General features: G+C 39.2%; 1 protein-coding gene across 6 annotated transcripts in view; it reads right to left on the bottom strand.

The window, feature by feature from the left end:
* Window positions 1-15,152, bottom strand: part of SLC9A9 (solute carrier family 9 member A9) — a 634,995-nt gene that overhangs the window by 401,369 nt on the left and 218,474 nt on the right. For all 6 annotated transcript variants that reach the window (XM_081569480.1, XM_081569481.1, XM_081569477.1 and 3 more), the window contains exon 6: window positions 6,771-6,876. In XM_081569480.1, the coding sequence (XP_081425606.1) occupies window positions 6,771-6,876 (106 nt within the window). The remainder of the gene's footprint in view (window positions 1-6,770; window positions 6,877-15,152) is intronic.

The raw sequence follows: 15,152 nt of genomic DNA, 5'->3' as shown, positions 1-15,152 counted from the left end.
ATTTTTGTATATACATTATAATGTATTATAATTATACACACATAAATTTGGCTGTGGTTTTTTTTAACCAAAAAATATTAACCAATGTATATTATAGTATACACCATTTAAAACTTTTTCAGGACTTCCCTGGTGGTCCAGCTATTGAGACTTCATGCTCTCAATGCAGGGAGCCTGGGTTCAATCCCTCGTCAGGGAAGTAGATTCCACATGCCTCAAGCAAGAACCCATATGTGGCAACTAAAACCTGATACAGCCAAACAAATGAATAAAAATAAATATCTAAAAACATATATAAAAGTGACATTTTCCTATTTTACCTAAAAATATATTGTGGATATCTTTTAATATCAGTAATTTTTCTATCATTTTTCAAATGTCTGCATAGGATTTCATGATTTTAATATAATTTACTCAACCAACTAGTAATTTAAGTACAACTTTTTGTTCAAAGCAATGCACTCATCTTTGTGAAGAAATTTTTACACATACCCTTAATTGCTTAGGACAAATTTCTAGAAATGAAGTAAATGGGTGAAAGCATTCACAAATTCTAATGACTATAAATATTGCCAAACTGCCTTTATAAAAGTTCTATTCCTTTTCTCTTGTAATGTGGGAGGGTTCCCATTTCCCCAAACTCTGATTTATCCCAAGTATGACTGTTTTCTCTTCAGTTCTGAAAATTTGAAGATTTGCTAGGCAAAAAATGATATTTAATTTGTTTCATTACTAGTGAAGCTGATCTTATTTAGTAGAATATTGGCCATTTACGTTTCTTCTCTTGTTCATTATCTACTTACATCTTTTGTCCATTTTTCTATCATGTTTACCTTTTCTTTATTGGTCTTTTATAACAGGAGTAGTATCGGAAGCTAATATCTAGTGTTTACTGAGTGTTATAAGTCAGGCCCTATTCAAGGTGTTTTTTGTTTAATCCTACAGTGAGGTAAGTGCTATTAATATCACCATCTTTTATAAAGGACACATCTGGTGCAAAGAGATTAAGTAATTTACCTCAGGTAACATAACTAGTACACTTGGTATACTAAAAAGATTGACAATCATAATACATACTTGAAAGACTATCAATATGTATGTTGAAACTACTTTCCCTGGTCTATCTTTCATCATTTAATTTTGTTTGTAGTGACTTTTGCCTGCTAGGATTGATTGACTCTATTCTCATCAAATAAATTGGCTTTTCTTTTATTTTATCACCCAAAGAATAGTTTAAATATACTAATTCAAATGCATACAAACATTCAGATAGTATGAAAGGATACAAAATAGTGTTAAATTATCTTTTCACTTTTATCATTGTTGTACATAGCCAAAGTATCTCTTTTTAACCATTTATGTCTTTATTTCTTTGGATGGCTGCCCTGTGACTCTGCACGCATGTCTGACTCTTTTTGATCCCATAGACTGTAGCCTACCAACCTCCTCTGTCCATGGGCTTCTGCAGGCAAGAATACTGGAGTAGGTTGCCATTAACTTCTCCAAGGGATCCTCCCGACCCAGGGAACTTGCGTCTCCTACAGTTCCTGCATTGGCAGGATTCTTTACCACTGAGCCACCTGGGAAGCCCAATATTTATTGATTTGGCTGTGTCAGGTCTTAGTTGCTCCATAGCATGTAGGATCTTAGTTCCCCAACCAGGGATTGAATCTGTGGCCCTTGCACTGCAACTCAGATTTTTAAATAATATGTGTATATATATATGCACTTTCATTTCTTGATTTATCAACTCCATATGTAAAAATTGATTTCTTACTGTAAGAGACATGGCATTTCAGGTAACACAGCCCTGCTTTTCTCTCTCCTCCTCCAATCAGCTTTCACAAGTAATATCAACTTTGGTTGTGAGAACCTATATAATATTAAATAATATACTTCAACTTCTAGTTCTTGATTTATCAACTTTAGACTGTGTGCTTTAACTAAGTCATTCATTCCCAATGGGGGAAATCACATGTAAAAATGGCTATTCTCTCTATTCCTTGGTACATAAAATGTCATATTTATGAAGGAATGCTTCACTAGAAGCAGGTCTTTCTTTAGTCATTTCACTGAAACCAGAGACATGTATAAGTAGAATGAAAGATAGTGATACAAGTGACTATATAAATTATAATAAGTATATATATACTTATAAGCACAGATTATGTAGATTATATAGATTATAGAGCCTTTGCAACTATATTGCTTTATTTGTTGCCCAGAATAATTTTGTAATATATACAGAACAACTATTCTTACATAATATAGGTAAGGAAACAAGCATGAAGAGTTTATGGTCATATAAAGTCACCATCATGGTTTTTTCGGTTTTATTTTGTTTCTGACCAGCCTCCACTCTTCTTTTTTAATTTTATTTTTTGAAAAATTTTGGCTGCACGGGGTCTTAGTTGCCACACACAGCAACAAACATACACTTGTCTTTTTAAATTTAATTTAATTAAAATAACTTTTTGGCTGCATGGTATCTTTGTTGTAGCGCGCAGACCCTCTAGCTATAGCAGCATGAACTCAGTTATCCTTCGGCATGAGGGATCTCAGTTCTTCGACCAGGGATAGAACCCATGTCCTCTGCATTGCAATGTGAATTCTTAACCACCGGAAAACCAGGGAAGCCCTCACTCTTCCTTTTTTGTGGCAGTATTACTCTGAGCAATAATCCCACCTTGGCCCAGTCTCAGGTCATGTGCTTCCAGTTAAAACCAATTACTGCCTTAAGTTCATGAACAATGTGACTTAGACCCGAGACAGTAAATTCAGCACATCTCCCTGCACAAGTGGGTCTGAAATGGCATCAGAATCTATAAGATGCACCAAGATTATTTCTGGAAATAATGGGACAGAGATTCTGGCCCTACTCTCCTGACTAAAGATACAGCCCTGGGAGATGCTGGCAGCCATCTCATGACCAGGTGTGTGAGATAACCCTGAAGAAGCTGAGTGAGGAGACAGTTGTGTTTGTTTCACTGGGCCCTTTCCTGAGCCATGTCTACTTCCTGGTGTTCAGTTAACTCAGCTCACACAGATTCCCCTTGTGTTTACTCCAATTTGGGATTGATTCCATGTCAACTGTAATAATTGCACAGTTAATTTGTGACAATCCTGTCACCAACTTTTTGACTTAAATCTAAGGCTCTTTCTACCCTACCATGTTGCCTCTTTGTTCAGGATTCAAAAACACACACCTTTTAAGATGTCTTCATTATATCTTTTACCTTCCTTCATAGTCTATTACGCATTCTTAAAAATGTAAATCCATCATGTGGAATTCATTCATGAGCCATTACAAATACATGTTTGGGCATGACATTCCCTACATACTTGGAACAATTGTATGGATCAGAGAAAAGCTAATTCCAAAACTTTTTGTTAAATAAAGTTACTTTTATCTTAGGGTACCTCTGGATCATTTTAAGCCTTAGGGACACCATCCACCATGCACTGCTATGTTCAGGAATTGTGGTCATCAAATTCAATTATACATTACAGTAGTTGTTTGAAATTCAGAGCACAGTTAGCCTAAGAAAAAGTATTATAACTGGTTACTTAGATTAGCACAGAAAAGCTAATTTAAACTATGGTGTTATGGTGTGCACGCATGCTCAGTTGTGTCCAACTCTTTGCGACCCTATGTAGCCCACCAGGCTCCTCTTTCCATCGGATTTTTCAGGAAAGAATACTGGAATGGGTTCCCATTTTCTTGTCCAGGAGAACTTCCCGACCCAGGGATTGAACCTGTCTCCTGTGTCTCCTGCCTTGCAGGTGGATTCTTTACCACTGAGTCACCAGGGAAGCCCAATTTAAATTCGAATATAGTTAAATTACTCTGTATTTGAATGAGAAATACTAGAACAGAGTATTGTCACAAAACTAACAATAAAACTTTTTTAAATATTAAGAGGATGGTACTTAAAAAAGGAGATTTGCTGTTGGAAGATGAGAAGGTCAATGAAAGTGTATGACCATTCCAAAGAGGCTCCAGAGTCACTGCAAAGGCCATAGTGGTTGATGATTTAGGTCCTTTATTGTACTTGATTTCACATCAAAATGTGTCTTTTCTTTTCCATGATACAATAAAAAACTCTATCTCTATTCTTAAACTTCAAAACCACATAAAGATGAAACTGAGAAAGGGAAAATACAAAAGAGATTTTCATTTTCTCTTTTAATGTATGTTTCAAGTGCAAAGACTCCATCTTCAGAAGTTACTATCTAGAGAAGCAAATATTCGTATAAACCCAAGACTGCACTGCTGAGCTGGCAGAGAATTAGAGGCACATAGAGAGGAAGAGTAGGGTCTTAGCATGTGGGCTAGTAGTTCCCACAGGAGGAGTCTGAGGTATGTGGTAAAAGACTTGATGAGCCAAAAACAGGAGCTGTGAAGAGAGAGCTTTGTGCAGGTAAAGAAAAGCATAGGTTACAAGCCAGAGACTTGTCTGGGCACTGCGTGAAGTTTAGAGTGAAGGAAGAGAAAAATGGAGAGACAGGTGTTTGAACTTCTGGTCTGAAGGTCATGGAAAACTTTTTAATAGAGCTCTTCCAAGGTAAATAGAAGATAGTTGGAAGCAAGAGGGTGGGAGTGCAGCATTAAAAGGAGAGGGAATGTGTGTGTAAGTAGATATATAAAATGAGATTGTCATATGGGCTGTAAACTAAGTTTAAGAAGCATGTGAGAAAAGTGAAGAGTGAAACACATGGTGAATTGTGCAAGGTGAGAGAAGAAGTAGTTAATAGATAGCAGAGGTGGACAGAGTCCAGACCCAGCGTAACCTACGTACAAGTGGCCTGCTGAATTAGCAGGGTCCTCATGGAACAATCTGAGGTTAGTTAGCTGACTCTGCAGACAGGGAGCTGGCAGGTGGAGAAGGTTGGCTGTATTATGCCATTTCATATAAGGGACTTGAGCACCCGTGGATTTTGGTATCCACAGGTGGCCTGGAACCAGTCCCTTGTGGATGAGAGGGACAGCTGTGCATTAATGCTCAGCAGAGCTCCTGCGAGGGGCTGATGGAGTCCGCATGCACTGGATGGAAGAAAAAGCCTGCAGATTTCAATGTGTGGCAGTGTCCATGTCAAGAACTCTTCATTTAGAATTACCTTTATTTTAAAGTTAAAATTCACTGGGGTCCTTCTGTACAATACCTGAAATGTCAAAGCCAGGAAGCATAAGATTTTGGTTAGAATGGCAAGTGTCCGGTGCCTAGAAAGGAAGGGATCCTGCTATGGTGAGAAACACATTTTATTATGACATGCAATGCACAGGTAGGGGAATAGAAAATGCACTGCCAGTTAATAACCACCTATTGACCCAAGGAGATATTAAATGGATTGTTTCAAATATCCCCCAGGCTTGTGCTCAGCAGCATCAACATTCATCCTTGGAGTCTGCATTTTTAATGGAAAACTACTGTGAATGGTAGTGCTGAAAGCAGAAAGGCCAAACCTTTCCTTGGTTGTAGCTGCAGGATTCTTTCCCAAGCTCATTTGTGCTTTAGTGATTTCGCTTTGCTTGGCCTTTTACAACTTGGCAGTTTGGGAAGTGAAGATGAGAGACTCAGCAGATTTTAAAACAAGTTTTACTCCAAATGTTCCCTTAATACTAGTATTTCTTGAACAGAGATTCCTGATGTTTTAATGAACTGTTCTTGGTGTTTCTTTAAAAGCATCCTTTGGCATTTGTGAATGTGCCATGGCTTTTGCTCTTAATTTGGACTCACTGATATTTTCCTTAAAAGCAGGAAAGGCACTTCTTGGTAGCCAGGTGAAATATAAGGTTTTTTTGGACTCTTTCTTGGAAGTTGCTGAATGCAGTGATAACTTTGGGGTGGCAGCCTTGAGAAATGTCAGCTGGCAGAAAAAAAGAGAAGTGCCGTTCTGTTGTTTCCTACACTGCTCTGTGAGATCTGACTTTTAAAAATCTTTTGTTAGTTTGCAATACATTTTCAAATGCACTCGAAGTAATTAGCATCCTGAATTGAATCTTGTTGTCACATTCAATTATTAGATGGCTACTTTCCTTTAGGGTATTTGACAGTTGCCCAAAATGTTAGCCTTAATCTAAAACCAAGAAGAGACCTCTGACATAGTGAAAGCCACCAAAATGGCATTTATTAAATATAAATGGTGAGTGCCTGAAGGGGAGGTGAGAAGACAGCACGAATTCTCATTGTGAAATGAAAATTCCTCCAGTATGAAAGGGAAATCACATTACCTCTTAGCAGAAGCTTCATCAGTTTTACTTGTTACATGGATGATTTTAGAATGTGTGTATTCCTATAATACGTGACATTTGCATTGATAAATAGAGTATTATGACTCTCAACTTCTATCTCTGATTTGCCAAAATTCCTATAAATACAATAGCTTCTATTAGTCTATTATCTGGGAAATGACTTGAAAAAATTAAATGATACTGATTTAAAATGAAGAAAGCTTATTTATGCCCATTTTAGGAACCTTAAGTGAATCAGCTAAATATATACACTGAGAAACAAAAGTGTTACCCTCTGAGTAGTTTCTTATCATAGACTGGGAACATGAAACTTATTAATAGTGTTAGAAATTAAATGCACAATGAAATGTACACATTATTGGAGCTCTTCAGTGGTAATTATTCCTTAAAAGCTAGAAATTGCCTTTATCTCTATGATATAAGAGAAAAGATACTATTAAAGCCCCTAGGAATTATCATCATATTCGAAGCATCTTTCACTTGGTCAGAGAAGCACAGGCCAAATTCTGGTACTTACTATGTAAGGACTATGGCGACTGCATCGTTCAACACACTCTCCCCAAACAAGAGTGTGTACAGGTCAGGGTCGACATGCAGTTCATGGAAAATGGCCAACACCGTCACTAGGGGAGACACACACAAATATGCAGAGTTAGCTGGGATGTGGCCATAGACTTGTCCTTGGCTGTGGTCACCTGTATAAAGCACTCATTAAATGTTCATCTTCTCAAATCCATCGATATACACACACTGAACCTTTAACCAAAATCAACCTCATCAGTCACTCCTCTGTTTAAAAGATTTCTCTGGGCTTCCCACTACTTACAGAGAAAGCTTGAGCTCCTTGGTACAAGTGTTCTATAATCTGTGCACTGTTTGCCTTCCAGCATCTCTGTCTGCACTCCCTGTCTGCCCTCTCTTGCCTCCCTCTAGCCACACTGAACTTGTCAGAATTTCCGGAACACAGTGTATCATTTTCTAATTACCTTGGCATTTGGGTTCACTCTAGCAGGGCAGCTATCTGTTTCTCATCCAGATGCTACCATTCCCCTCCTTCCTTAAATACATAAACACACACACACACACACACACACACACACACACACACACACACACACACACACTTCTTGCCACAAAAAAACCCCCAAACTTTATTCAATCTTTAAAAGCCTCTTGTTTTCCCCCAGCCCTCTGATCCCTCAGTAAAGACCTGGGTCACTCCTTTTTGATCCCAGAATTTGGGATCACAGAACATATCACAGAAAAGACTGTGAGCTCTTGGCACATGCTCAATAAGTGTTTGATGTGTGAATAACTGCGTGAGTGCATGAATGAAGGTTGTTGCAGTGGCTTATTCCTGTGAAGGGAGAGGTGGTCGGAACCTGGCTCTCATTCTCTCAAGATCACACTCATCTATACAGATGGACCCCGTGTTCCTAAGAACGGGGCCTAAGGATTCATTTTTGGCAGTCTGCTTCATGGCTCCTGTATACCGTATAGTTGTACAGAGCCTCTGGGCACATACCTGGGCAGTGAATAATCACACACTGATTAACTGTGTTCATCAAAAGTATTCAGTGTCTTGATATTTGAAACAGTCATGCAAAGTGTGAACAGCTATCATTAGGAGAATGATCCACTGAGTTGATTGCCAAAGGGGAAAAGAGGGTGGTTGAAAATGATACTGACGGTAAATTTTTAAGGCAGAATGGGCATTTTCATTTCTGTTCTTTCCTTTCCTATTTCATGGACTGTGAGGTTAATAACTGTGTTGTCTAAAAAAGGGCTGGGGAGAAAAAAAAGCTCAGTTGGACTGTTTTGTAAGTAGGGTCAATAAGTTTGGCACTTGTCCTGCCATAATGGGAGGGTTTCAGTGACAGTGACACAATTTGATTTAAAACTTGGAAATAAAGTTTAGGCAGCAGGGTAGAGGACAGAAGAGACATGCGGCTGGAAGCTTTCCCGAATGTTCTGGCAAGAGATGAGTTGTACCAAGACTGGAAGAGTCCTAGATTCAGGCTCCTCAACTCTTGTACATCCTGTTCTTCCCTGAACATCCACCACCCTGGGCTCTCATAGGTCAGTGACCACAGTGCTTTGCATTTTACTTACTCATTGGTTCTCACCTTCCCTCTGGGTCACTAACCTCTAGCATGTTGCTAGACTATGGTAAGCTTTAATGAGTGAAAAGATAATGTCAGGGAGGATAGGGCAGAGGTGATAATACCCACAATATATTTGGGATGAAGAATTGGTAGGTCTCAGTGCTTGAGAGACAGCAAGATTTGGGTTTCAACCCTGGGCAGGCAGTAAATGGGCTGCATAAGAGAAATTTGTAGACAGGGGAACTTTGCAAGTTTGGTTTTTGATATGTTGACTTAAATAGGCAGGTGGAATTTCAAATGGAAATTTCAATAAGAAAGCTAGAAGTAAAAGGCTATAGCTAGAGGCTTCCCTGGTAGCTCAGTGGTAAAGAACCCACATGCCAGTGGAGGGGACGTGGGTTTCATCCCTGGTCTGGGAAGCTCCCACATGCCCCGAAGCAACTTTGCCCCTGTGCCACAGTTACTGAGCTTGCACTCTAGAGTGTGGGAGTCACAACTCCTAAAGCCGAAGTGTCCTAGAGCCTGTGCTCCACAAGAGAAGTCACGAAAGTGAGAAGCATTCGCACCACAACAAGAGAGAGAGTAACCTGCATAGCAATGAAGACCCAGCACAACAAAAAATATATTTAAAAAAATTTTAAAAGGTTGTAACTATATAGAGTTAAAGCAGAAGAAAGAATTTAAGGGTAATAAGCATGTAGGTAGAACATAAAGCCACAGGAGTGGCTGAGATTGCCTGGGTAAAGTATATAAAAAAGAGAAGAGAGTTCATGAGAGATCCTTGGGCGATATCCACAGATAAGGGATACATGGAGAAAAAGAAACATGAAATACACATGTGAGATATTTGCAAAACCTAATCCTAAGCATGAGCAAGTTGACTGAAAACTATATCCATCATGAATAGATTTTTATTTACTAAAGATTATCCTAGGGAAAGGAGTATTGAACTCAACAACTAGCTTTGGGGTAAAGAGACAAATACAGAATGCCATGAATCAGCATGACAGTTAGCCAGATTCCGTTTTACTAGGCATAGGGTCAATTTCATTATTCTATATGAATAGATCCTTAATCATGGCAGAGATGTACCCTCTACTAGTGTGTAGCTGTTCACATTTGTACCACCTCTGAGCTTTTTCAGGTGGTGGTGGGAGGGGGCTGACGATTATCTCTGCTAAGTAACCTCTTTCTCCTGCTAGGATAGAGTCAAGATCTGAACAGAATCAAAACAAAAAGGCTTCAGTTGGGAGTTTTATTTTTCTGTTTTTTTGGTGTACCATAGGCATGTGGGATCTTAGTTTCCTGACAAGGGATTGAACTGTGCCCCCTGCCTTGGAAGTAAAAGGTCGTAAACACTGGACCACCAGGGAAGTCCACAATTGGGAATTTGAATTACCAACATTTTCCTTTTACTAGAATTTTGTGTGGAATAAAAGTAAAATTATAATTTTTATTGGAATATAATTGCTTTAAAATGTTGGGTTAGTTTCTGCTGAACAACAACATAAATCAGCCATATGTATACATATATCCCCTTCCTCGTGAGCTTCCCTCTGGCCCCCACCCTGGTCCTACTCCTCAAGTCATCACAGAGCACTGAGCTGAGCTCCCTGTGCTATAGAGCAGCTTCCCACTAACTGTCTATTTTATACATGGTAGTGTATATATGTCAATGTTACTATCTCAATTCGTCCCACCCTCTCCTTCCCCTGTTGTGTCCACAAGTCTCTTCTCTACGTCTGCATCTCTATTTCTGACCTGCAAATAGATTCATCAGTACCATTTTTCTAGATTCCATATATATGTGTTAACATATGAAATTTGTTTTTCTGTTTCTTTTTAATTAGTTTATTTTCTATTTTTTAACTTTACAATATTGCATTTGTTTTGCTATACATTGACATGAATCCACTATGGGTGTACATGTTTTCCCCTTCCAGAACCCTCCTTCCACCTCCCTCCCCATCCCATCCCTCCAGGTCATCCCAGTGCCCCAGCTCCGAGCTTAGCTTCACTCTGTATCACAGGCTCTAGGTTCATCCACACACTACAATTGACTCAATTTCATTCCTTTTTATGGCTGAGTAATATGCCATTGTATATAGTTACCACATCTTCTTTATCCATCTGTTGACAGGTATCTAAGTTGCTTCCACGTCCTGACTATTGTAAATAATGCTGCAATGAACTTTGGAGTATGTGTGTCTTTTGAGTTACGGTTCTCTCAGGGTATATGCCCAGTAGTATGATTGCTGGGTCATATGGTAGTTCCATGTTTAGTTTTTTGTTGTTGTTGTTGTTACCTGTTTAGTTTTTATTTATTTATTTATTTATTTATTTATTTTTTATAAATTTATTTATTTTAGTTGGGGGCTCATTACTTTACAATACTGTAATAGTTTTTGCCATACATTGACATGAATCAGCCATGGGTTTACATGTGTTCCCCTTCCTGGACCCCCCACCCACCTCCCTCCCCATCCCATCCCTCTGGGTCATCCCATTGCCCCGGCCCTGAGCCCTTGTCTCATGCATTGAACATGGAATGGTGTTCTGTTTCACATATGATAATATACATGTTTCAATGCTATTCTCCCAGAACGTCCCACCCTCACCTTCTCCCTCAGAGTCCATAAAATTGTTCCATGCATCTGTGTCTCTTATTCTGTCTCGCATATAGGGTTATCGTTACCATCCTTCAAATTCCATATATATGCATGTATTGTTGTTTTTCTTTCTGGCTTACTTCACTCTGTATAATGGGCTCCAGTTTCATCCATCTCAGTAGAACCGATTCAAATGTATTTTTTTTAATGGCTGAGTAATATTCCATTGTGTATATGTACCACAGCTTCCTTATCCATTCGTCTGCTGATGGACATCTATGTTGCTTCCATGTCCTGGCTATTGTAAACAGTGCTGCGATGAACATTGGGGTACACGTGTCTCTTTCAATTCTGGTTTCCTCGGTGTATATGCCCAGCAGTGGGATTGCTGGGTCATATGGCAGTTCTATTCCCAGTTTTTTAAGGAATCTCCACACTGTTCTCCATAGTGGCTGTATTAGTTTGCATTCCCACCAACAGTGTAAGAGGGTTCCCTTTTCTCCACACCCTCTCCAGCATTTATTGCTTGTAGACTTTTGGATAGCAGCCATTCTGACTGGTGTGAAATGATACCTCATTGTGGTTTTGATTTGCATTTCTCTAATAATGAGTGATGTTGAGCATCTTTTCATGTGTTTGTTAGCCATCTGTATGTCTTCTTTGGAGAAATGTCTGTTTAGTTCTTTGGCCCATTTTTTGATTGGGTCGTTTATTTTTCTGGAATTCAGCTGCAGAAGTTGCTTGTATATTTTTGAGATTAATTGTTTGTCTGTTGCTTCATTTGCTACTATTTTCTCCCATTCTGAAGGCTGTCTTTTCACCTTGTTTATAGTTTCCTTTGTTGTGCAAAAGCTTTTAATTTTAATTAGGTCCCATTTGTTTATTTTTGCTTTTATTTCCAATATTCTGGGAGGTGGGTCATGGAGGATCCTGCTGTGATTTATGTCGGAGAGTGTTTTGCCTATGTTTTCCTCTAGGAGTTTTATAGTTTCTGGTCTTACGTTTAGATCTTTAATCCATTTTGAGTTTATTTTTGTGTACGGTGTTAGGAAGTGTTCTAGTTTCATTCTTTTACAAGTGGTTGACCAGTTTTCCCAGCACCACTTGTTAAAGAGATTGTCTTTTCTCCATCGTATATTCTTGCCTCCTTTGTCGAAGATAAGGTGTCCATATGTGCGTGGGTTTATCTCTGGGCTTTCTATTTTGTTCCATTGATCTATATTTCTATCTTTGTGCCAGTACCATACTGTCTTGATGACTGTGGCTTTGTAGTAGAGCCTGAAGTCAGGCAGGTTGATTCCTCCAGTTCCATTCTTCTTCCTCAAGATTGCTTTGGCTATTCGAGGTTTCTTATATTTCCATACAAATTGTGAGATGATTTGTTCTAGTTCTGTGAAAAATACCATTGGTAGCTTGATAGGGATTGTTACCTGTTTAGTTTTTAAAGGAACCTTCGCACTGATCTCCACAGTGGCTGTATCAATTAATCTCCAAAATATACAAACAGCACATGGAGCTTAATATAAAAAAAAAAAACCCAACAACCCAATAAAAAGAATGAGCAAAAGACCTAAATAAACATTTATCCAGAAAAGACATACAGATGGCCAACAGATACATGAAAAGATGCTCAACATCATTATTAGAGAAATGCTAATCAAAACTACAATGAGGTATCACCTCATACTGGTCAGAATGGCAATCATCAAAAAATCTACAAACAGTAAGTGCTGGAGAAGGTACAGAGAGAAGGGAAACTTCTTACACTGTTGGTGGAAAGTTATTCTTAAGTTAGAAAATTCTATCATGGAAGCTCTACTAATATGGAATTTAGTCTCTGTAGTTGCTTATTTGTATTTCCAAGCTTTAAAGATGACTTGCAGCTTGTCTGCACTCCCAGGCACATGAGTTTCCTAGGCTCACAAATAGGGAGGTAAAGTCCTGGGTTTCTTTCCCCACTTCCCCACTTATGAAGTCTACCCTATGCCATGATGGACTCTGATTGTTTCCAGTGAGAGCTTTGGGCCTTTGGAGGGACAGGCTTTAAATTGAATATCCAGTTTTGTTCAAAACTGTTCTGACATTTCCACAATTCCTTTTGCACAAAGAACTGAACTCTACTGCATAAATGCTGTCCCACACAAAGAGAAAGCTATTACTTTGGGCATTCCTATCTACCCTGTGAAGAAATGGAACAGCTTTGAAATAAAACAAGGCAGTGTGTCCTACAAGAGGGAATATTTGCTGGGACCACAAATGAGTTGAATAGGTGAGTCAGGAATTAGCCACCCACTCTCACTGCTGAGCCGAGAGCTTTGAAAAATGCATGTAATTAGCTCGCTGGCAGGGCTCAGTCTCACACACAATGTCCAAGACTCTCATGGCATCTCTTCCCAAGAGAGAACCTCTTGGAACAGCTGTGGACATGCTCACACTGGCTCTGCTCACACCTTGGTGGGTTTGTAAGGACAACCCAGGTCCGAGGCTGGGCTGAAGAGCCATGCGTAGTTTGATCAGACTGCTTGGGATAGTCTGAGGAGAACATTCCAGACACCATGTGGAGAGGAAGAGGAGAAGACACAATCTGATTTCTTTAACCTCTGATTTTACCAGGGAATTGTGTCATGCTTGCCTTTGTCATACTTTAGTTCTCATCACTAAGTGGTGAGTTTCAACGCTCAGCTTGGGGTTTAGGGTTCTTTCCCCATACTTGAGTTTCTAGCTAGAGAAAAATCTGTTTTGTCTCCCAAATTGGTAGTAAGGAATGCAAGCATATATAACCTTATGTTCAAATATGCACAAACACACACACACACATACCTACTCCCATGTAAGAGCAGTGGATGGTTGAGACACACCATTGAATCACTGGAGGTGATAGTGGTTCAATGAATGACAATAATGATTCAACTATTTTCTAAGAATATGTTATAGTTTCAGTAGTCAAACAGTGATGGGTCTTGGGAGAATGAATGAGGCAGTCATGTGGATGGCACTTCTGAGAAGCTGGTGATAAAGGGTAGCTTATGGAATAGAAAGCCAATCGAGGCTTTCTCTTCAATTTCTAATTTAATACAGATTGAACAGAATAAGCAGAAAGAAAAGTTGAAAACAAAGGAAAAAGAAGAGAACCCTATTACAGCATCAGAACTCATATTTTCTCATCTCAAATGCAATAATCATAACTAGAGATAAAAATTCAGATAATGACTACCTTACCCCACTTGGTACCTCAATGTATTGACTTAAATGATATCTTACTTTTTTTTATTACTATCTTTTGAACTAACCTCTTTCCTAATGCTCTTTCAGTCACTCCTAAGTCTTCAGGGTGATTTAGTGACAGTCCCTTCACTAGATCTCCATTAACAGCTCTCTGACCCATATTTTCTTGGTGTTTTACAAGGAATTTAAGTTTCAAATGCTATTTTAATACAGGAACTCTCAGCAACCTGCACAAGCTCTGCCTGGGTCTATGGACAGCATCACACAATAGTTCCTACCCCTGTTGCTCTAAGTCATCACTCAGCCTTGTCAAATGCTGGCTCTCCCTGGAGAGTGCTCTCTGTGGTTTTCCGTGCAAATCAGTATGTTTGACACTTGTCCCTGACACACGGAGAATCAAAAACGTCTCTGGCTTGTGCAGTGGAACCTTGTCAGGCTGACAGGTGGAGAACCCTGGTAGCCTCATAAACAAGGCAGCAATTTCTATTTCCAAAAGTGATTACTGGGAAAATGTGGGGTTTTTTTCCCTCCTATAATTTGTATACAAGAAATTCTCCTGTAACTCTTCCCACTTGTCTGAAATATTGTACATAGTGAGATTACAAGGAGAGGCTCTAAAATAGCAGAGGTATTCTAGTAGGCTGGAATACTGAAATTAGTTTGAGCCTCAATCTTCTCAGTGAAGACTTGGCAGCAGAATCAGTGTACTGGTTTTGTCAATCAAGCTTTGCCAGTCATATCCTAGAAATACAACTAGAAATCCTAACCCTTCTGAAATAGATCAGAGAAACAATGCCACATCTAGAAAGTTAACCACTAGATGTTATGTCATTGAGGTCATTTGGCTCTTCGGGAAAAGAATCTGCCTGAAGTGCAGGAGCGAGGGTTCAATCCCTGGGTCGGGACGATCCCTTGGAGAAGGAAATGGCAACCCAATCCAGTATTCTTGCCTGGGAAATC

The sequence above is a fragment of the Giraffa tippelskirchi genome, chromosome 2 (assembly GCF_054371585.1).
Source record: "Giraffa tippelskirchi isolate mGirTip1 chromosome 2, T2T-mGirTip1v1.2.pri, whole genome shotgun sequence".
Lineage (NCBI taxonomy): Eukaryota > Metazoa > Chordata > Mammalia > Artiodactyla > Giraffidae > Giraffa > Giraffa tippelskirchi.
This window is presented reverse-complemented; position numbering and strand designations above follow the sequence as displayed.